Source organism: Thunnus maccoyii, chromosome 14, assembly GCF_910596095.1.
Source record: "Thunnus maccoyii chromosome 14, fThuMac1.1, whole genome shotgun sequence".
In the NCBI taxonomy this organism is placed as follows: domain Eukaryota; kingdom Metazoa; phylum Chordata; class Actinopteri; order Scombriformes; family Scombridae; genus Thunnus; species Thunnus maccoyii.
This window is the reverse complement of record NC_056546.1, coordinates 21,801,909-21,825,968: the sequence shown is the minus strand read 5'-3', so window position 1 is coordinate 21,825,968 and position 24,060 is coordinate 21,801,909. Positions and strand designations below refer to the sequence as shown.

The 24,060-nt window shown below is 41.6% G+C and overlaps 2 protein-coding genes across 4 annotated transcripts in view; one reads left to right on the top strand and one right to left on the bottom strand.

Annotated features, from left to right (window-relative positions):
- The window catches only part of LOC121911703 (striatin-like), a 30,580-nt gene extending 28,146 nt beyond the window's left edge, over positions 1-2,434 (top strand). Inside the window, exons 16-17 of the mRNA XM_042433477.1 lie at positions 81-269; positions 845-2,434. Of these exons, the coding sequence (XP_042289411.1) occupies positions 81-269; positions 845-1,014 (359 nt within the window). The 3' untranslated portion in view covers positions 1,015-2,434. The remainder of the gene's footprint in view (positions 1-80; positions 270-844) is intronic.
- A 68-nt stretch (positions 2,435-2,502) lies between these two features.
- Positions 2,503-23,255, bottom strand: vit (vitrin). Of its 3 annotated transcripts, none has more exons than XM_042433929.1 (23): positions 22,896-23,255; positions 18,354-18,444; positions 18,048-18,113; positions 17,450-17,606; positions 17,162-17,295; positions 17,002-17,079; positions 16,226-16,423; positions 15,538-15,582; positions 15,091-15,129; positions 14,932-14,982; positions 14,172-14,234; positions 13,594-13,656; positions 11,202-11,276; positions 10,109-10,210; positions 9,603-9,665; positions 8,162-8,224; positions 7,794-7,841; positions 7,159-7,224; positions 6,333-6,480; positions 6,138-6,241; positions 5,043-5,269; positions 4,452-4,965; positions 2,503-4,130 (listed from the first exon to the last, which is right to left on the bottom strand). In XM_042433929.1, exons 2-23 carry the CDS (start codon positions 18,385-18,387, stop codon positions 3,952-3,954), a joined length of 2,517 nt encoding a protein of 838 aa, XP_042289863.1. In that variant the 5' UTR covers positions 18,388-18,444; positions 22,896-23,255; the 3' UTR covers positions 2,503-3,951. The 3 variants fall into 3 exon arrangements, with proteins under 3 accessions (XP_042289863.1, XP_042289864.1, XP_042289865.1); XM_042433930.1 differs by having other exon boundaries at positions 10,109-10,174; XM_042433931.1 differs by lacking the exons at positions 14,932-14,982; positions 15,091-15,129; positions 15,538-15,582 and having other exon boundaries at positions 22,896-23,254.
- Positions 23,256-24,060: the final 805 nt, after the last annotated feature.

The window sequence follows — 24,060 nt, the reverse complement described above, 5'->3', positions numbered from 1 at the left end:
TGTTTGACCATCAGTTCATTTCGTCTAAATTCCCTCTCCTGCTGCGTGAAGTCTAATGTGCTTGTGTGTTTTTAAACTAGGTACTCCCTGTCAGATCAATAAGGTCCTCAGCCACCCCACCCTTCCCATCACCATCACTGCACAGGAGGACAGACACATCAAGTTCTTTGACAACAACAGCGGGAAGCTGATTCACTCCATGGTGGCCCACCTGGATGCTGTCACCAGTTTAGCTGTGGACCCTAATGGACTTTATCTCATGTCAGGCAGTAAGTGTCTCTTCACCAGTGGCTCCCAGTGTTACATCTAACATAATGGTTGTCGCTCATATTTTAGTTTGTTGATAGATTGGTATCACTGTAATTATTTTCTTATGAATGTTATTGTTATTTTCCAAGTGTACATATATATATATGTATATATATATATATATATATATATATACACATACACACATATGTGGAAGCACAATATGTGTACAGAGTTTGTGTGACAGTAGCAATTTGTTTTTGCAGCAGGTGTGTGAGAGAGACAACTAACAGAGTCACAGATCATCTAAATGTGATGGGGCATTCTTTGTAAAGGACAATGTCAATGAATTTAAACACTTGTATAACTGTAGTACTTTCATGCGCTGCACTGATCTGTTAAAGCAGGTTTTGTCCAAACTGAGTCTTTAATACCAGTGTTGAGGTCCACTTGTGCATCTATCTCCTGAACGCTATTACTACAAACTACCACTGTTTTACATAAAAAAGTAAAGTAAAAACTTAGTAAAAAAAAATTACATCAAACCGCTTCAACTCTCAGCTTGTCCTTTTTTAACACATTCTCTCCTTTGCAGGTCATGACTGCTCCATCCGTCTGTGGAACCTGGAGAGTAAAACCTGCATCCAGGAGTTCACAGCTCACCGAAAGAAGTCTGAGGAGTCGATCCACGATGTGGCGTTTCACCCGTCTAAATGCTACATCGCCAGCGCCGGAGCAGACGCTCTCGCCAAGGTGTTCGTATGACGCGGAGCTGCGTCTCTCCCTGCAGCCCCGCTCTCTGACTCAGCCTCCCATGATCAGGGACCAATAGAGACACAGGAGGGGAAGGACCTTCAGGCATGGGTCCAGTCCCACCTCACACAGCCCACTGGTTTCCTGTCGGACCGGCAGACTATGTAGCCGCAAGCCTCAAACAGGCCATGACTTTCCACAGAAAGGGCCGGCAGGGAGGCCAGTCAGGAGGAGAACTGCTCTCTAGTCCCCCATCTACCATCCAGGCAGGCCTGGGTGTGACCGGCCACAGCGCCCCCCCCAGCACCTACACAGACAGACTAAAAGTTAACCTCCAAAGCTAGGAGGCTCAGGACAAGTATTAAAGAGTACAGAGTGGAGAAATGAGAAGTTCTGCTCCTGTGACTTCATGCTCACCCCAAATCCCTCGGGCCCACGACCTTCCCTCTCAGACATACGAGGTCCAGGCCCTTTACTCCAAGTCAGGTTTTGTGTTGTGTTGTTCCAGAAACGTGGGGTACTGAAGGCTCGCTGGAGCTGTCGTGGAAGCCTCTCACTCCTCCTTCGCTTCCCAGACTGACTCTGCTTGCTGGCCTGCCTTTATTTTCCTTTTTAAAACACTTATTGACAAACGTGCCTTTGCTTTAAAAAGGTCTTGAAAAATGTTATTTTAACAAGCTTGTTTCGGGGAACGGGAGGGAGGGGACGGCAGAGAAAACGGAGCTGGTTGTCGCAATGTTGTCGATTTTAACATTGGATGTAAAATTACAAATGCTTATAATAAACAAAATATATATTCAGTCTTAAAATTTACTGTGCAGCGTGAGTTTGAGTGCTCCTTTTTGATAAGTGTGGTTGGGGAATCAATTTTGTGCATTTCAAGGCAAAGCTGGTAGAGTGATACAGACCATTAAATATATTGCCTGTTTGTTAGATACAAGTAACTGTACACTTCAGAAGTAAGATTTACAAACGTGTGTCCAAAGTAAACCATTTTGGTTCTATAATTACAATTCAAACTTGGTTATAGATGTCCATTTTAGGAATAACTAACTGATTTTGGCCAGTTTGCTCTTGTTTGAATTGAATGGCTTGTACTGTATGTAGTTTTCCCCAATTGTGTGGACATGCTTGACTACAATGTGATGTATCATGTCCAGATATTTACAGTAGTCCAGTGTTTTAGCAGGAAATTAGTGCAGTACTGTAGGACTATTTGAAATAATGAATTAACCATCCAACACTGAGGGAGGAGGAATGTCCTGCAATTTCCAGTTTACTGTAAACTGCGTGAGGAGGAAACGATCCTGGGTAAAAATAAATCAATCAAGATGTTGTACATGTTGAGTACAGCGTCAAATGAGCCATTTTCTCAGTCACTGGTTTGTATATCAAAGTATGTTCAAAATAAAACCTGCTGTAAACTGTTAAACGGGCTCCGATGTTTATCATTTTCTGAAAGTGTGAGGAAAAAAAAAAGATTCAGTAGAAAACAGCCACTTTAAGTTCTCTTCATTTTCTTTATTTTATTAAAAATTGCAAAAAATATGGATCAATAATTTGAACATAATTAGCCAAAGGCTTTTAATATGCATATGTACAAACAGGACATAACAGGGAGAAAATCATAAATACTCTTTCAACAAATCTGAGAAATGCCTGCTATGTTAGAAGCAACCACACTATTTAGAAAGTAAGAGCGATGAGATGAATTGCTTTCATTCCTGAGAAGCAAATTAATGATCTGCCATCACTTCATACAAAGATATACAAGCTCCTCTTTCCTCACTTCTCACACACACTCACACAAGTCCACTTCTTTTTTCCATGCTGTTGATTTAACTTTCGTGTCCACGTGTTAAACATGTAGTGTTGGTTGCACAAGTACCAACACGGCAATGTCAGCACCAAAGTCTCTGAGAGGAACTTTAACAATGTCCCTACTATCAAATCTCTCCTATTAGGAAGATCAAAATGCACCAATTCTAAGAAAGTATGTCCTCTTTACAGAGAATTGTATTAAAAAAAAAACCACCGTGTTAAGTTTATGAAGAATGTTAAGCCATAAGAGGAAGTGCTAAGCATGCTTAAAATCTACCTTTTCTTTCTGCAAGCACCATATCCCGATAAGGTAGCTTTATGTTTGTTAATCATTTTTGTGCCGCTTCCTAATAAGGCGCCCTTTATAAATGCTCTATAAGTTCTCCTGACAGCTTTATTAATAGTTACTAAATCATTTACTGATGCTCTATAGATGATTTACTAATGAAAACATTAATAACAACAACTTATGGGTTACCAGGTTGTGAAAAATCCCTTTGGCTGGTGATGATCCATGACACTTGCTTTTACAGACTGGCAGTGACAAATTATGTTCTTTTCCAAAAGAAGTTGTTTGATGATTAACTCAATAACTAAAACAGCTAAAAAGACAAATCAAGTTTTATGGTAGAGGAGGATAAAGTTCAGGGAATTTTCCACAACCCATCAACCCAAATTTTGTTCTTATTAATGGCTTATAACAGCTCTATAAAGCGTTACTAAATGGTTTATTAACACTAACAAAAGCTCTTAGTTACAGCTTATAAACCCTTTATAACGGGGAAGTAATTAGAAAGTGGTGCCATCATTTTCATTAGGAATACGCTGCTCTCTCTTCATGGCACCACAGTGTACATCAGGTGTCAGTATGGCACTGTGTATGCAGACCCTTTACCATTAGCACCATCTGTATATTTGGGACCGAATGCTGATTCATTTGTTTTGTCCAAACCCACAATCCTCACCTAAATTAACCACTCTCCCTGTTCAAATATGGGGCACTGCAGCCAAATCCAGCACCATCTGGGCAACAGAAAGAGTAAATTTACAATCAGTGTTCCGTTAAAGACAGCCCAGGATGAAGATGTCCCGCTCTGCACCTCCCTCCTCCCCTCCATCCACGAGTCCTCAGTTTCTGGGCTGGGAGTTGAACTCGTGGCAGATGTTGTGGATGATCTTGGGCACAAATTTGTAGAGGTTGTCAAACTCGTCCACGAAGAAGGAGTGCTCCTTATCGGGGTCCGTGGCGATGTACTCCAGCTCGTCCTGGGCTGCCCAGGCGATGCCAATGGAGTAGGCGATCACACCTGGAAGACAGGGGGGGACAGCAGATTATCACACGCAGGCCTAACACATGCCTGACACATCAAACACACACTGCATGTCACCTCGCTGTGGACTGACACACACCAGAGGAAATGGCTTTTTGTGTAATTATATTATGGACTGTGAAAGCTTGATTCTCCAAACTTTTAACTAAGTTTTTAGGTAGTTATGTTTTTGGAGGGTGTTTTTCTTTATTTATTCAGTGAATTTTGAAAAGGTTTTATAGATGCAAGGACATAATTATTACTTGACTTGACCTTAACTGCCCAAGATCTCCTATTTTTCAGATTCTGACCCCTCACCTTGGCGATGGACAGCCAGTGCAGGTGCTCTGACATCATCATAGGAGCGCCCATCTGTAATAACAATCATGATCTTGCGTTTGTTGGGTTTGGATTTGCTGAAGAGCTGCTCTGCAGTGTAGGTGATGGCAGCACCGGTGCTGGTCCCGCCGCTCCAGTAGTTGATGCGTTTGATGGCGTTCAGCAGCTCAGCCTTGTTGTTGTACTGTCCGAGGTTAAACTCCAGCCTCTGCTCGTAGGTGTACTGCACAGCCCCGACCCGTGTGTCTGTGTCAGAGATCTCAAACTCACGTGTGACGTTGGCCACAAACTGCAGCACCGTGCGGAAGTTGCCAGTCCCTACGCTGCTGGACCCGTCAATGACAAAGGCGATGTCATTGGCATTGAGGCAGGTTTTGCTGCACATCAGCCGGTCTGTATCACACACTCGCTTCACCAGAGGCTGCACGGCTTTCCTCAGGGAAAACCAGCTGGACACCGGCAAGGAGTAGTAACCGTTTGTCCGACACACAGCCTGTGGGATGACATGACACAGTGTTTCAAAGTGGCATGTTTTAATGAAGTGATACACCTTTGCTGACAGCACCCTACCTTGTCTACAAAGTTGGCCTCAACCAGTTGATGCTTCTCGCTGTCATCAGGGCCCTCAATGGTGACAAAAAATATGTTGATGCCAGACTCCCGAGCCAGCCGAGAGGCCTCCTCCACCTTGTCTGTGGGCCAGCCGTCCACCAGCACCACGGCCACGTTAGGAGCTCCTCCTCGGTTTCCATTGGCATCACTGTAGTATTGCTTGTTGATGTAGGAGAGGGCCTTCCCTGTCAGGGCACCAGGGGGCAGCAGGGAAACAGTCAAAGTGTTGCCACATCTACACACAGTCAGAGGTCAAAATACAGGCATGGATTTGGGAAAATACTCATCTGTTGTTCACGAGGTTGTTGTTCAACATAGGAACAAAAATACACACGAGTTGTAGAATATGAAATTAAACAAAATGAAACCTGAAAAACTACTTTCAAAAGTGCTCATTATGTACATTATATGGACCAGATGCATCTATTTCTAAGGCTGAGACATTTTGGGAACTGCATGTTATGGATATGTACAGAAGCAACCTTCTAAAAAAAACAACATGCATACTGTATGCCACATAAAGACTTTCTATAAAGTTCATTGCTTTAACTGTATATGTTCACAAAAATGGTGATATTCTATCATTTAGCTGTCATAGGCTGTTTGGTGGTCAGAACAGAAGAAGCTCTGTTGGGGACTATAGAAGCTTTTACTACCACTCGCACTTTTCTATGATTAAAGAGTCGGCAAACACAAACAACACTATTTGTATCAGTATGCAATATTTAGCAAGTCATAAAGACCCATGTGGCAGTGGACTCATGCTGACGCACTAACCAAAGCAGAAAAACAGCACTTGCTTGCTGAGTACTGACCCCCATGTGCTGGTAAAAACCAAATGTTTTCTGGTCAGAGCAGAAGAAAAACACAACTTACAGAAACAGGACTGTAATTTAGCTAACAGTGTCTCGCAGCAAATTTAGATTTAATTCTATCCTTGCATGTGAAAATGTGCCTGGGTAGTAAACCATGCGATAATTGCACCCTCTTTCATTTTCACACTTGTGTTTGTAGGCATTTACTGTAGCTGGCAGCGAGCAGCAAGTCACTCACCCACATTGGAGAGGCCTCCCTTCTGCACAATCTTATCTATGCCAGACTTCACATCTCTGGAGTTGGAGTAACTCTTCAGACTGATCTCTGTCACAGGGTCATCCCTTCAGACAAATCAATAACACAGAGGCAATCATGTTATGTTTTCTTATCTAAAAATTGTTCATAATGATGCGACAAGAGTGGTGAGATTACCCGTATTGGATGATGCCCATCATGGGTCCGATCACACCCACGTTGATGGTCTGAGCCACCTCAGCCAGGAAGTCCTTCTGGATCTTAAAGCGCCGCTTCCCAATGCTCCAGCTCCCATCCATCAAGAAGGCCAGGTCCACCTTACAATCTGCAGGAACAGGAAATGCACAGTTACAGAAGATTCGATGCTGTGTTTAGTAATACATTTTGTATTAGTTAAAGCCACTACGTGTGGAATTTGAAAACTTCCAACTTCAATACCTCCCAGCAGTGGTAGCAAAGAAAAAAAACAATGTGGCAGATTTTAAAGGTACCATGTTGAGTTTTTGACCACTAGTAGTGCTATGGAGCATTGTTTTTACAAGGATGCACAACAGCCAACGGGTGACGTGATACAAATACCTCCCATTGGTTTCATGCTTTTCTAGTGATAGCAAGTTAGTGCAGGTAATGCACCAAGACACATAGCAATGAGCTAACAAAGGTAGGAAGGAAGAAGGCTGCTAGCTAGCAAACAGGATGTAAACAATGCATTTGAAAAAACTGACATTGCAAATGTTTTATGAGTAAAGAAATCCATTCAACTCATTAGGCCTAAAGGATACATACAGTGTGTTTTAGTGAGAGACACTGAATGTTAACATTACTATGTTTGTCCATAAAAAAAAACTCTACGGGGTGCCTTTAATGGACATCACGTGATTTTGATGTGGAAACACTGAAAATAATACATGTCAAAATCTTATTCCTTCAGAATAATTTCAAAGATGCTCTAATCAAATATTAATCCTACACATAGTAGCTTTAAAGATGTATAGGGACATACTTGGGTCTCCTTGTGACACAGGCTCAGGTGCTCTGGGTCCAGGTTCTTGCTCTCTCACATTGAAGCCTGAAAATGAAAAAAACACAAAGGTCTTTAAAAGGAGAATTCTGCTAAAATTTACTCTCTTGGCTTCATAATATTGAGTAGACGTCTTAGCAAATCGTAGCATTTATTTTAGATGACTGAAAGAAAATTCAGTTGACAGTCATTACTTTTTTACTAGCTAATACAATTCAAACATGTTTTGTCATAAAAATACACCTTCCTCAATCTTGAACACTCATACAAAGTGAAAGAGCAAGTTTACTTCAGAATCGCAACCTAAATCAACCTAAAAGTCAGTTTTGGTGGCATTTCCCTTAAACACGGCATATTTGGAGCTGTCCATTTTCCAGAAATCCAGAACCTTAGTCCTAGTATTTGTTGTGGCAAAAATGACACCAAACAGGAACTGATTTTATCCTCAAGCAACCATACCATTTGACTCCAAATCCCTTCAATTACAGGCTGAGCAGAAACCCAGATGCTTTTCCTTGGTTATCCTTGGTTTGGTTTGTACTTACAGTCAGCACTGAGAACTTACTGGCAAAGCGACTCTTTTGGGACGCAGAAACGAGCATTGCAAACTATCTCACCTGATTCATAAAGGTTTGCTTCTGGTTTCCAGGCGTCCACTGGCTCCACTGCATAGATGATATCATACAAGCTCAGCGTTAGCACATTTCTACCACAAAGCAGCTAATTAACATCACTCACCATCTTAGCTGTACAAAAAGGTTGGTTTCTTCTTCATGAATGAAAAATATTGCATCTCTTTATGTCAGGTCTACTAATAGTTAGCTAAAGCTAAAGCAGCAGAAGTTAGAGAAAACTATTATTTACTGAACAGCACAGCAAAAGACAGAAAAAAATAAGAATCCTTTATAGAAGCTGCATGTTGTGTCCAAGCTGGTGCCTTACTGGATACCAACAGGTGTTTGTAGCCATGGTAACCACAGCTCACCTCTAGTATGGGTTGTATCCAATGGTGCTTTACGGTTGCCATCTGAGTCAGTGGAACGGGACACTAAAATTAAAGACATTATCAGTCATGACAGACTGTGACACGCGACACATGTGAAACAACTGTAAACACGCTGTGGCAAGTCGGCCTACTCCCATCGACTCCATGTTTCATTTGGTAGGAAGTGTGGTGGCATTTTTGTGGTGCGCACTGGAAATGGCTCAGGCATTCAGTTTTCCAAACCATGGCCCTTGTACTTAGATTTAGATGCTCGGCTGTGTCATCAAACAGATGGAACCGTGGCCTGTAATCTGAAAGTGAGGGCTTTTTGTGTCTTGTCATTGGGCCACATTGTAAATGGTTTGTATTTTTTGGTGTGAAGGCTGTGACTAAAAACAAATGAAATGAGTTTGTTTTCGAAGCACTCAAAGGAATAGTTTTGCATTTGGGGAAATACTCTTGTTTGCTTTCTTGCCGAGGGTTAGAGAGGATATGTATTGATAAAATATCTGTTCATTAAATATGAAGCTACAGCCAGCAGCCGGTTAGCTTAGCTTAGCATAAAACTAGAAAAGTTAAGGGAAAAGCTAGCCTGGCTCTGCCCAAAAGTGAACAAAATCCACCTACCAGCACCTCTAAAGCTCACTAATTATCTTGTTTGTATAATGCATTTAAACACCAAATTTTAAGAATGACAAGTATGTTACCATAAAGGATGGGAACAGGTTTGTCTAAACATTTGGAAATCCACGATATCACCATATTTATCATTTTTACGATTTGTTTTTTGTACAGACTAAAGAAATAAAATATTACTTGTTAATTAGGAAGATTAACCTGTTCTATTAGGTAGATTTTGTGTGCAAACAAATCCAGGTTAGCTGTTTCCTCCTGCCGCCAGTCTTTATGCTAAGCTAAGTTAATCACTTCCTGCCTGTAACGTTAGCTTCATATTTAACAGACATACATGCAAGTGGTTTCTATCTTCTCATTTAGTTAACTCTCAGCAAAAAAGTGAGCCAGCCTGTTTCCCAAAATGTCAAAGTATTGCTTAAAGTGTCATGGCCCCATTCTCAGCTAGCTTGTATGGATTAATTAATGTTATTAATATAATTATGACATGACAGATGTTTTACCTTAGGACATCCATGTAACTTAGTGAAGACAAGACAAGTTAGTTACAGAAATGCTATGGATATCTCACCTTAAAAGTCAAAATGGTACAGACAACATACAGTATTTCATGTAGACACTATATGAAACACAAGAAATTAAAGTAGCTTTGTTTCAAAATCAAATCGTAGAGAACATGAGAGTGTGTTCATGTCTGGCAAACAAACAGGTTTTACATTTACAGAATCACAATCTGTACATATGACAATATAAAACCTGAACCCAAAGATCAGTTAGTTCCCAGTAAATAGAATAGAAAAACACTTACGGTACGGTCCAAAGTTATAATACCAGCGCTCAAAGTCTGAGATATCAGGCCTGTGATCCCGAGCTAGAGGAGGATGTTATGAGACCCGTTAGTATTAGTACTAGTTAGTAATACCCATGGTTGTGATTGGTCACATATTCTTCTCAACCAATCCCAGACCAATGAAAACAACTGCTTTGTGCAGAATTATCACCTCACAGTGTCTCTTTCTCTCTTTCACATGCACCAACATTACACCTGCCCATTGGTCTCTCTTCCACACATCACAGGAATCTCTCATATGGCAGGCAGATGTAAACATGTAAACACAATGTCCTGAGAGACACTGGCATGTACTTACACATGGAACCAATTCAACACATACTGTTCATGGTCAGCAGATACTTAACTGTATCAGTCATGCACATGCAACATATATGGGTACAAGATGTAGTGACCTGCTGCTGTGAAGGGGGGGCAGCACACACCAAACTGATATGTTGTCTGCCAGAGGGAGGTTGACTTACCTGTCATCTCAGGTGTGTCCGTCTCACTCCATGTGTATCCAGAGTCTGGAACTGCATAACTAACATCTGAATGTACAGCAGAGAAGGTGGAGGCATCAGCAACTACAAGGGTTACAATGAAGGGCGCTTAATGTTGCTTTAAAGCTCCAGTATGTAAAAATCTACATATAGATTATTGCTATAAATATTAAATCCTTGGTGATTATTGTGGAAAAAGACACAACAATCACAGTAAGTAACACATTTATATCTGCAGAACAGTACATCACATCTTGAGCGACTACACTATGTGAGGCAGAGAAGAAATAGTTTGTTAGTCAGTGGTGAGGTCTATGTTTTTAGCAGTGCTAGTGGCTTAGCTGTAACAATGACAATGTCAGTCTGTCCACCGCTTTGTTCATGACTGAAATATCTCAACAGCTATTGGAATGTTTGGCATAAAATTTTGTACAGACATCGTGGTCCCCAGATGATGTACTTACAATGTAAGTGATGGAGGCCAAAAGCCACAGTCCTCCTTCTGTGCAAAAATGTATTTAAAAGTTTCTCTAAAGCTAATATGAAGCTTCAAGTGCCAAAGTCCCTCTTTTTGTTATTATACTTCCACCGCAGCTCAACAGGGAAACACTGTCCGAGGAAACACAAAAAGGGAATTCTATTATATATTTTATATAGCTGCAAGCTTCATATTAGCTTCAGATAAACTGTTAAATATATTTTTGCACAAAATGAGGACGGTGGATTTTGGCGCCCATCACTTACATTGTAAGCGTGTTTGGAGGGGAGCCAACATCTATTGATTATCATGAAGTAGGCTATATGACAGAGCAAAATTGTCGCTGACAATAAGTAAGAAAATTCTAAAAATGCGCTGAATTTATAAGGCTACATATTTAGCACGGGATTAATATATTAAAAGCTGAGATTCTGTGAAATATAAAAAGCTTTTAGAGCATGGACACACACCTACCTGCACCAATACCAGCCTTACCTTAGTTAGTTTAAACATGAATTAAAACATTTACATTTAAAATAGGATGTGTTTATGATTTGCTAAAAAAAAAAAAAAAAAGGATGAGCTATTTTCTGATACCTGCTGGTCGTCTAACCCCAGGGAACCAATCAGGACGAGGGAAGGACGGGGGCGCCCAATCCCTTCTGGGAAAAGCTGTGCAGGGAAGATTAGAAAGCTGCGTTCAGGACAAGCATCAGACGGTGTCATTGCAAGGAGGAGCATACTTGTGACCTCCACTAAGGCTTCTACGTTATTAGTGGGGTATGCACAAGATGTTCAGCCTTGAGTCAGACACTAAACATACAGTAGTCACTCAGACAGACAGTTACTGAGCAACTAAAGGTTGTTTCCATGATGTTTAGCCTTTCTCTTTCACCTGCAGGCTAGAGAGACAGGGGAAGACCAACTTGCCTGAGAAAATGTGTTTCTCATTTTTCTGTTTTCTACCTGCTGCTCTTGGCATCACAATTTCTTCACACAGACTGAGAGTTTCAACTCATAACGTGGCACAGACAGGCAGTTTAACCAGGCAGACTTGACTCCTGCATGGCAAAGTGGAGGTTAATTGAAATGTGATTGAACACTAGAAGCCCAAACAGCTGAGCAAAACCACAACAATGACATGGCATCTGTCTAACCTGACTTAGTCGTGACAACACACTTCAGTTTACCCCTCACTGTGATGGGTAGCTTACACAAACACACAGCCTGGGCTCTGGGTTCCCATCCAGTGACAGCTAGTGAGCAGGGTCTTTGTTGACGGGGACGGGCTGGGAGAGCCCAGCCAGCAGCCCAGCAAAACGTGGGAGTATTATTCTAAAGTTGGTGTCAAACCAGGGACAGTGTAGATAGTAGGACGCCCGAGATTAGCTTAATCTGCTGCTGTTCAAAGGCACGGCGCTATACAGCAGACAGTACTGTTATTTTTTCTGGGGAAACAGGTGCTTTAAAAGGATTGAGTTTAACTCTCCCGATCATCGCCACTTCACTGATCACTGCAGCGAGAAGGTCAGAAAGCATATCAGAGGGGATTGGCAACACTTTCCTTTGTCTTCCTATTTTTATAAGCAGCACATAAACATTGAATAACTGGTTTATAAGACATTATAATTAGCAGATATAAGGACAATTCTCCTATAAATTATTACAACTGAGTGTTACTATATCATCATTTATTAGGTGTTTATATACTGCTTACAAATGCTAAATAGTGTGATTTGTAGTAAAGTGTTATTAAATCTGACTTTGACATCTTTTGCAGAGGTTTTTCCTGCATCACTGTGTTTGTCACGTGGGCATATCTCATTACAAATGCTACTCTGAACTGAATCGTAACACTTCCAGAAAGCTGAGCAATAAATTCGCACATCTGTTAGGGGCAGCCGGGTGGCAAAGCGACTGGGGAGAAAACCCTTCAACTCATAAATCACAGTTCAAAGCTGCAGCGTCTGCAAGCATCCACCCTGCTGGAGTGTCCTTGAGAAAGACAGTGAATTCCTGCCGGCTCCAGCGGCTGATCCTGACCTCTGACCCCTGACCTCAAGCATAAAGAATTTCCCTAAGGGTATCAATAAAGTATTACGTTATTATACACGAGCTGACAATGTCAGTAGCTGTTCTTTGCACTGATCAGACATTTCTGGTACTTGAGAAACTTCTCAAAAGCAGCATGGTGGTCAGATACAGTGTATGATGCACTGGTTTGAAACATCCAACACTGCATTTTAGAAATCGTATCGTATGATCAACTGTCATTTAAACGGATATAGTTCTGTCTAATTGTAGGGATCCATGGTTTTGCATTCCACAGAAGCAAAAACAGGAGCACATTCCTCCATGAGCCAAACCTAGCCTGGTTTGAATGGCAAGAGCTTTCTATTCTTGACAAGCCAGAGAGTGGACCCAGATCCTGCAGGGCTATGAATTGGGTCATACGTCTCCCTGGGAGCACCACTGGGCCACTTGGTGCTGCTGCTTTCATGTTTCTCTCCCTCTCTGCAAGCATTTACAAGAGAGGTGAAGAGGCCAGACCGGATGGGATCTGTCATAAGATGTTATTAGAGTACTGACAGAGTGCATTTCTCATCGTGGTCTTATCTAAAAGTGAAAGTTCACTGCTGTCTCAGATACAGCAGAGATATGGCACAAGATGAGTTCAGAACAATGCTATCACATCGTCGCTCATCTATGTGGTATATCATACTCACTGCTCATTTTTTCATGTTGGCCACTGTAACAGTCGAGGACGTGCTTGTACTTTCACCCGTTGTTTATAGAAGACTGGCCACGCATTGAACCACAGCATCCCACAGAGGGTAAACATTAGTGCTGCTTTATAAAACATTTCAACACAGCTTTTATTACCCCAGTTATTCCCCTGTTTGATCAGGCCTGTCTGTGTCTCTACGTCAATGAGTGTGTCTGCTTGTGCAGTTTTGAGTACTCCCGCTCGGGGTCTGGAGATACTTACGAGGGTTGGACTGGCTCATGGTTGGAGTCCGCTCGGGTGGGGCCGGCTGAACCCTGTTAAAAGCTGTTTGTAGCAATGAGAAACAGGCAGATAGAATAAGAGTGGAAAAAGGAAGGGAAGACAGCGTCAGGTCTGGGGCTCCATCCACAAATGCAGCCCAGCTGTTTTGGTTTGAGTATAGTTGAAGGCATTTTCTCCGCAGCATGATATCGAAAACAAAAAGATATATGCTGGGTGTATTTACAGGCCTTAACTCGGCTTTATATGTCTCTTTTCATCTGAGAAAATGAAAACACCAATAAGAGGATGTGCCCAATGACAGAGAACAGCAGCTATCATGAAAAGGAATGTTAGCTGAGATGCTTGATGGAGTGGATTAACGATGACCCCGGGGTGAAGATCACAGCGGCTTATGGGTGTGGACAGGAGGGTCAGACTTACGGCAGTCTACGTCTCCAGGATTCTTGTTCCAACAAAGACATCTGTCCCCCCAGCTGTCCTTGACCTGCAATCACTGTTAGTCCTGCTGTGTCTACCTGTTTGTTTCTGTGTGTGTGTGTGTGTGTGATAAGGCTGACCTGGGCCAACTGGAGAGGATGGCTGTCTCCTGATAGCTGACCCTGCCTCTGGTCGGCGCAGACCTGCGACCAAGAATGCAAGACAAATATAATGAGATCTCAAGTGAAATACTATTAATCTGTTGCACCTGCAAATAAAAATGTAATACACAATTTGCTTTTTCTAAACAATTTTAAATGTATAACACTGTGACATATTATGTTCATTTTGTAATGGAGAAAAGAAAAAAGGAAACTATCTTTTCATGGTGGGCAGGCAAGATGATTCACTAACTTGTAAATATGAAAATTTCTGGACAAAAACTAGAAACAACAGCTGTGACAAAAAAGGCTCAACTTTTGCATCTGTAGTTGAACAGACAGAAATATTCTCATATATGTACAGTATATATACAGAAAATTGTGTTAGATTCTCAGATTTCCCATAGTCACTCAAACATTACATCACATTACAGTGGATATGAATGCTAAACATTCACTCATACAGCATGAACATAGTTGAAAACTGTATAACAGTTGTTTTTTTACTCGAAAGATAGCAGAACAAGAGGCAGGGCTGCAGCAGAACATTCTGGTCCGGCCCTGTGTTAGCACACTCGTTGTCTTAAAAGCAGTCCACATACAGAACAGAGATGCCATGCAGAGTTTATGTATATCAGTACAGAAGAAAAGGAAGAAAGAGCAAATGTGGGGATAATTTCTGTCTTTCCAAATGTAAAATGAAAAACAGACACATCAGGACAACAAATGCTTGGTTTACCTGCACTGGCACGCTGTGGGAATCTATTCGGATAGCCACTTCCTCTGAATACTTTGAAGAAATGTCATGATTTAGTCAAACTTGAATTGTTGTATTTGGCGTACAGTAAAAAGACTTTCCAAGAGCTGCAGAATCAGTGAGAGTATTGACATACTGTACCTTGGCCGGGGCCCTTTCCTTGACCATTCTGTGACTGTCCTACACCAGTGTTGAGAATAACACAATGTGGGCAAATTTAGACAAAAATCTCTGTAATTTTTTAACATAAGTTATCTGCAAAAGTTGCAAAATCAAGGTAGTTCTGGTTTTAGCATAAGCCTACAGCCCTACTGTTTTAAGTTTTCTAGCTTAAAACAAATGATCTAAGCTGATTTCACCTTACATACACAAGTTATGCCGTTGATTATGACAAACTTGCTTTGTTAACAGGGCTGATACCCTGAATACAGAATACATAATGAATCCTAATGCACACAAATTCCCAGAGGACCCCATGCTTCATATAAACACATGTTCCTGCACACCCCTGTGTTAAGCAACACCACTGCACCCCCTCATGCCACCAGAAAAACAGCGTCAACCTCTCTTAGCCTTTTTTTTACTTACTCGAATTTGCAGCTGCCACAGAGGCAAGGTACGGGTGACTGCTGCCTAGATAGAAGAAAGAGACATGGGGTTGCAATATGGAGAAGAGAGAGATAATGTTACAGAAGATGAAGGAAAGAGAAATGGTTGGGAGGTTTTCTGGCACACCGCCCGTCTCATTTACACACATACCTTAAGATACTGCAGCATTGTCTACTCACTGTAGCTGCATTTCTGTCCAAATGGAGAAGACGACTCACAGTGATTACCATCTGATAATGTTTTCATGTAATAAGAGTGATGAAAGGTCTGGTGATCAAATGTACAGTTAAGGCAGTCAGTCAAGCGACTGAGCAGCGCCGTACTAACTTCATCATAGACCTGCTGTAATTTGTCATAATTGCAGTTGTGACTTGCAATTACCAGCTGCAATCATTCGTCTTCATCACTCAGTTTCGCACAAATGAAAGCTTGTTCTGGCAAAAAAAGCAAGTATAGTCACAAGCTGCTACAGTTGTTAGTTAGACGTCAGCTATAGGCAGCACTCCAGCCGCAGTGGATGTTCTGTGTGGATTGGTTTTAATGGATTATGCATCCAAGTAAATACGCAATCCTCCACATAACATAAAGTACATGGATCCATAGATTTAGAGGAAATAAACAGCTTTTGTATGCAAAAGTTAAACATAATTTATATGTTTAAATTCACCTGCGTCCCTGACTTTGTGGATAGCAGCGCGAGCCTTGGCAGTAGTGGGTGGTGGTGGAGGTGTAGTGGTGGTCGTGGTGGTAGTGGGAGCCAGTGTGGTTGTGGTTGTGGTGGCAGGTTCAGGTGCTGTAGTTGTGGGTTCAGGTGCCGCTGTTGTAGGCAGTGCCGTGGTAGCCGCAGGGAATTTGTCCTTTTGGCCTAAAAGGAGACGATAGGTGAAGGCGGTCGTGTACAAGATGGATGGATGGGGAGGAAGAGCGTCTACAGTTACTGTGTTGTAATGCATTCTTGGCATTCTTCGCTAGACTGCGGTGCTCCGACTCCTCATTCAACCTGAATGAAGTTCAACACGCTGGAGTCAAGCGCAGGACATCTACCTAGTAACCTTTTGTCCCCAGTAAGCACTGCTTTTGTGATTTGTGGGCCAAAATGTATCTAGATTTCTAGGTTTAAACTGGGCTACATTTGGATGGATGGTGAAGGTTTTTGTAAGCCTAGGTAAATGCAGTTGAAACAACGATTATATGTCACCTAGATGTCTAAAAAAAAAAAAAAAAACGTGATCTTTTCAACCAAATTCAGCCCAGTTTAGTCCTAGACGCCTTGACGTTTTTGGTTTGCAAATAATCAAATCAATGCTTAGGTCCTCCTTAGACTGTTCTATCATTGTGAAACACTAAGTATCTGTCAAACCACCAGATGACAAAGCTAAATTTAATGCTCTAAAATTCATAATCACATACAAGATGTGACTGTAAAAATAACCCTCCTCTCACTTGTTTTCACATAGGTTGGTCTTGAAGGGACGTAGTCGAGGGTAGATGGGTAGATCACTCCTTTCTTGGGCTTGCCCACTGAAATACAACAAAGCCAGTTGATGGTTGTGGGCTAACTCTGAGGCACTGTGCTTCATATTGTTTTCCACAATATTAATACCTGAGACAACAAACGACTCCCTCCATTTAGGAAGAGACAGAGAGCGCACGCCGTAGGAGTTGCTGCCTTTGTAAATGTTCTGCCCAGCCATTTTCCTCACAATCACCTTTCCTCCTGAGTTGGTGATGACGCCACTGTTGGTGGATACACATTTTTTAGTTAGAAGACAATTTAGAGTGAAGCACAGTTATAAATATTATACAGCAGCAATTGCAGTGAACAAAAAGAACCAAAAAGACATCCCACGTGAGATTTATTTCCCATTTATCACTGCAGTTCACTGTCTACCTGTGGATGGCTGCGTTGCAGATGCTGGAGATGGAGGCAAACACGCCTGTCCCATAAACTTGCTGCTTGGTCTCCTTACAGTGCGCCGGACATTTGACTATGAATTCTGGGAGGTTGATCTTTCCCGCTCTGACATCGCACTCTATGGCTGGAACAACTGTTGAGGGAAGAGGAAATCGTTTTTTGGACATTGGGGTTACATATATTGTTTTCACAGAATTCCAGTTACTAAAAATAAAATGAAATAAAATGGTTTATTAATCAATTAGTAGATTGTCAGAAAAATAATCAATAACTATTTTGACAGTCGATTAACTGTTCTTTTTTCAAACAAAAATACAAACAAATGTGAGTATTTGTTGTTTTATGTAAAGCCTTTGGAAAACTGGTCTGAAAAAACAAGCAATTTGATTACATCAGAGAAGAAAATGTGATGGCCATTTTTCACTATTTACTGGAATTTTATAGACAGATAGATTGATAGTGACAATAATCATTGTGAGTACATTTCAACGTCTGAAAGACAGTCGACTGCAGTGGAGACAGTAATACTGGGACTGACACAGAGATTACAGGCTTGCTTGTTGATGATGTTTACCTTGCTTTGGTTTCTTGTTCTTTGATCCGTTAGGCTTGGCCCAGCAAGCGCAGGACAGGAGGAGCGCTGCGGGTGAAGCAGAGGGACTTTCACATAATGGCAGACAAAGTAACATAATCATCAGTGTGTTTACTGTACACAGACGACTTTTATGACAGAGGATGCTGTTTGAAGATATTACTGTGCAGAAACCAGATGCTGATGGAGAGAGAAACCACATCATATTTGGAAATATAAAACATTGTAGTCAAGGATGATATATTTAAAACCAGCGTACTCCTGCGGAGACATAGATGGGTTGCTCACCGAGGCAGATGGCAGTGAGTGATGCTCTGATCATGATGGGTGGTGTGCTGGTTCAGCAGGGCAGCCGGGTGTCCTTGTATAACCTCCCAACCTTATATAGAGAGACGAGAAGAAGCAGCATTTTACTGTAATCTTCTGCAACCCATTTCCTGTTTCTTGCTCACACACTGAGAGTAACTTTGGACACTTTGGTCAACATTTCTGAGTGTTGGTTTGTGTCAGCTGGAAACAAGGCAGAGTAAACTTGTGCCACTGAGCTACACTTTCCAGAGCTTTTTGGATAAATATCCGGCAGACTCTGTGAACTGTAACTACACAAAAAGCTGGATGACTCATCTACCATCAGTTAAGGAAATGGGGTCAATCAAACATACTGAAAACAATTATGATAACACAAGTAGGCACACCTACTCCTAAGATCAGTCACATCAAATAAGGATTGTATTTCAGCTTGGGTCAATGTTTCTTGTTTCAGTTTGCTTTAAGTTGCTTCAATTTAAGTTACAGAGGGCTGAAAGAATTTGCCAATCAGAAGCTCTACAGCGAACATCTGGGCTCTGAGACAAAACTCTTTGTAAGATTCCTCCCATTAATATCTATGGAGTCAGACTCAATTACAGAACACACAGAGACATACGTTCATGTTTATGGAATGAGGAACTGTGTTCAATCAGCTGCCTTTCTTTGTTTGACACCGAAAACCACATAAAGCTGGATCCAAGTTTGAAACACAGACAGACACAAAACATCTCTCTCTGTCTTTCATTCAGATTCAAACGTGATACCCATACTAGAGACATCAATCAAAGTCAAAGCCTGTGAGAACAAGAACAGAAGTGGGACTACAGACTACAGACCTGTTGTAGTAATGATTGCGCTAGTGATGACTAGCCAAGGAGAGCCTCAGAGCTACTTTCTCTTGTCCTCAGTATCATTTATACTTAGGCTGGAGGAGGAATTAAATATGAGAGCCACCTCAGTCCCTGCTGTGTGCCGAAGCAGCGGGACTGACCTCCTTACTGGGGAGGTGATGACTGAGGTCTCCCTGTTAACAGAGGAATGCTGTACCTCCCACGAGGGCGGCATCATGTCTGTTACTGCCGCCACACATCGACGGGTTCAATGTGATCAAGTGGGAACATGTAATCATACAGCGACCTCTGAGGCAAGGTCAAATGTGATGCTGTTCAGATACTGTTAGCAATATGTAGTAGTGAAAACGCTTCATAAAAATACACTTGTCTTGTCAGAGAGATGGTTTTATGGCCAGAAGATCACAGATTGGATCCCTGGAGGATACATCTAGGTGTGGAAACATTACCACCACTGCAAGACCCTTAACCTTAAAGTGCTCCAGTAGAGCTGCTCAGTGGCCAGCAGATCAGATCAGTTGTTGTACTGGGCAGCTTCCAGATTTGAATGTGTGTAAGTGTGTACGTTTCAAAAATAGAAAACATCCAAACCTCCAAGAAATACTTTCTTAAATGAATAAATGCCAAAAAGCCATAAGCTTTAAAAAATGTAATTCTGTTGTCTCTCTCAAACACAGAATCAGACTTATGAATAATGCAACATTTTCAGAAATACACATATTGCTTTGATAAACATAATAGTGTTGCGTTGTAACTTTGCAAGATTTTGGGGTGTTGGAGTTCATAATTTTCACAGTTACCTCTATCAGCTATTTCTGTGCATAATTCTGTATTGTAGCTTTAACCTAAAGTGTGCATGATGTACTTGTTGTGGGCTGAAGCTCATGATTTATCATCCATAATAACTTTAAAGCAAATACACATTGGAAACATATTTTGTTAAAGCATAAAATAAAATCCTATTACTGCATGTGGCAGTAATAGGATTTTCCCTAATGCGTTGCTGGATTTTTATCTGACATTCATGAGCACTGACATGATTTTTCCACAGTGTTGTGCTTTGACAGGCAGGTAGATCACCGCTGCACAGTCAGGACTACAATTTGTCCTTGCGGGGGAAGAAAGCTGAGGCTGGGAACAAGCCGGGACAGATATGTACATCAACAGCACAGAAGACCTGCAGCACGGGAGAGGTGAGTCAGCGCGCTTCACTGGATAAAGCAAACTCCAGGACTGATCTGTCTGTACACCTGCGAGGACATCTAAACTGTGAGCTCCATATTCCCTAAAGCACAGCTCTACACACTTCAAAAGAAGCCTCCGTTTTGTGACTCATGCATGCATGACATCACTGTTGGAAAAAAACCCCGAAATGTGCAAAAAATGACAATAATTTGAGACCTCTTAATTTGTGTTCTCAGCGTGAGCCTCTAAATGGCTCCTTCTCCAAGCAATGAAACAGAGCGCAAATGATATGCTTTGACAAACACTGTGGGGAGTTTCCTGTACAGCAGATAATAGATCCTGAGGGGACTTGCAGAGACACACACACACACACATTCAACCGAAGGATCAAAAATACACAAACAGAAAATGAGATCTGGGATAACTTATCAAACACCCTGATCGTTTTGGAGAATGTCACGGTATGTGAGGGCTTTCAGACTCAACACTTACCACCACCATAAATCACAAACATACTGTGTAGGTGATCTTACACCTGTGTTAAACTCTAGATAAGGCATGGACGGACCTATGACACAGCTTTGGCTTGCTCCTGCAATGCTATTATTCTGTTATTCTTTAAACACTCTAATCTAATTTCTTCTGGGTGGGGACACAAATTAAACAGTCTATCAACATGCTGACAATTAACTATGAAAAAGTGTACAAAAAAATACACAAACTGATTTTCACATCCGCTGCAGAAGATGAAAGGTTCTGTGCAGGGGCCACAGTCCATTTGTAGAAAACCTCAACAGCTCAGACAGGTCACATAGTTTGAGGAATTACAGCGCAATTCACTCAACATTCTCACTACAATGTGGATTACATGCACAACCTTCACCAAGATTAGACAAGGCCAAGCTGTTTTGCACAAAGCCTGCGGCAGTGAAGTGAACATTTTCAGTTCCTGCGGGGCACATTTCCAGTGATTTTTGATGCATAAACGCCCTAAATCTGACAATGTAGGATGAAAATCACACCTGGCAGGAGTGTCACATATACAGTGTCTATAATGCAAACAGGATGTACAGTAGCCATGTGTGCATATTTCAAAAGCCAGCACACAATAGGTTCTCAAAGCATGGGCAGACCACACACACCTGTGAGTGGTGCACCACAGCCTCAGAAGTGCTTGAAGGCAGTTGTTGATAAGCACTGATAACATGCTAAAAAATGACTTTTATTTTCACATTTTCACCCCTAAAATACTCTCTTTCCATCAGTAATGGTGAACTAACGTGCTATGCAGCTTCGTGCCCAAACACAAAGACTGTATTTTTAACTTCCTCCATTTCAGCAGCACCCACACTCCTTGTCTGAGGTGGATGAGCTGTAAATACAACGAGGATAAGCAGCGGATGGGACTGAGGTTTATTTGAGTATGATGACCGGCTGTGAATCTGGTTTCACACTGTTCCTGAGTGATGGCATGCCTAAAGAGAGGCAGTATTTACACACCCAGTGCCAGGGAGTGTTAAATCCCAGCATTCAAAGGTGTCAGATCTGTACTGTAAGCATGTTAGATGTGCCAAGTGTTGTAGCAACAAGCAGACTGAGAAACATAAGAGAGATCAGACACACAGGAAAGCCAACATGTCTCTACAAGGTCATTTCTGTAGCCTTTTGGGCTGCTGCTGGGCACTATTTGTTTATCGAGCACAGCACAGGCTGAATTACTTTAATTCTTGGCACCAGCTTCAGTGCAAGCCAGAGCCTGCAGTCTGCTGCTGGACATATTGTATAGAGACCACCTGTGCTTAATCAGGCTCCTTCAAATTTTACAGACATGTAAAGAAGAGTAAACAAAGAAATGTCAAACATCATGTATGATAAATTAAAACAATAGTTGAGGAATTTACCTTTCAGGCTTGCTGCTTATGAGATAAACATGAGGCTCACTGATTTTCCACATATCATTTTTTATCATCAGCCATGAGAGGCAGTGCAGTGTGAATGATTATGACATGCCTGAATTCATTCAGCTAAAAACCTCACTAGAAAAGAGCAAAGGGGTGTTTACTTTAAAAAACAACAACAAAACAAACAAAAAAACAAAAAAAAAACAAGAAAAAAAACAGAAATAAACAAACTGAACAAAAACTGAATTTAATTCGAGCAGCCTGTCAAGTCTACAGGTTTGTTAAAATAAACCAGACCCATAAATTACAGAGGAATAAAGTCCATAAAAAAGTGAAAACAAGTCAAAACCTCATGTAATGTTGATAAAATTCCTCTCAGACCTGATTATTATAAGTATTAAAATGATCTTGAACGCAATGCACATAAATTGCGCACATTTTGGCCACGCGTCATTAGGAAAGTGGATAATTGATTCACGCCACGAAACAGCAAACACAAAATCTCCATTTCATATGTGGAGCTGCTTGTTGGCTCTCTGTTCAAAATTCACTCATATCCACAGATCAATGAAGGAAAAACTTACCTGTGAAGGTCCAATAATCCTCTAGGAGTTAAAAACGTAATTCCCTGCGCACTTTTCCCTAATCCTTACGCGTTCATTTAGAGGCGGGTTTGGTGTATGCAAGCGCTGAACTGTTCCACCTGGACTTTTACTCCTGCATGATCGGAGCGCTCATTAAAAGTGGAGAACGGGATGGGGCCAGAGTCACCCCCCCTCCACCCCTTTGCCCGTCCCACTTCAGGCTCTCAGCTCTTCACCCAGGCAGAAGAAGAGCTTTAACCATCAGGAGAGGATGCGAGGAGCTGACACCCTGCAGCAGATCAGTGCAAGCATCTTTTTGTTTGTTGGACAGGTTTGTTTGACACACACATATTGAGGATTTGTTTTACATTGGCACCTCAAGCTGCATCTTTTCTGTAATGGGAAACGATCTACTGATGATTCTGATCATCTGTTCTGTAACCAACTCATCCTCTGACTGCGAAATAAAACAACCAAGAGGAGTGTGTAAACTCTCACCAGAGCAATCACTCCTCCTCCACTGAACAAACCAATCAACACCTGTTTGGGAAACAGAGACACTTCAAGTCACATCTACTGTCACTTTGGGGTTTGAGAGCTCCCCCCCCCCCAACACACACACACACACACACACACACACACACACACACACACACACACACACACACAGTCCTATGTAAACCACAAAGAGGGGTGCTGCACTAACAGTGAAAGCCTGTTAGTTTATGCAGTTCTGCTATATGGATAGTTATGCTGAAGCTGCCTCCCATTTTGATTTAAAGGTCTTAAGGGCTGCTGTAAAAGACTTCATTGTGCATGTGATTATGGTCTTTGCAGAAATGCAGAAACCACCTCAGGAACTTTTTTTTAAATATCAAACCTTCATGGCGCAAGTAAATAATTGCTTATTGATGCTGCTACTGTAGAAAAGAAAAAGACCAGGTGCTATTCCACTATTTCTTTCAATGGTGCCATTAGTTTGGAAGCTTGTCAGCAGAAAACAAGTTGTCCTAATTCACTGCATCACCATGGACCACTGAAGGGTTTTTTCTGTAAAAATAGAGCCACCCTGGTTCCTTTAATGAGAGCTTATTCTCCAAATTGCAGATGCTACTTAAGAGAATGTAGTCTAGCATCTCCAAGCTGGGGAATGTGGGGTATATGG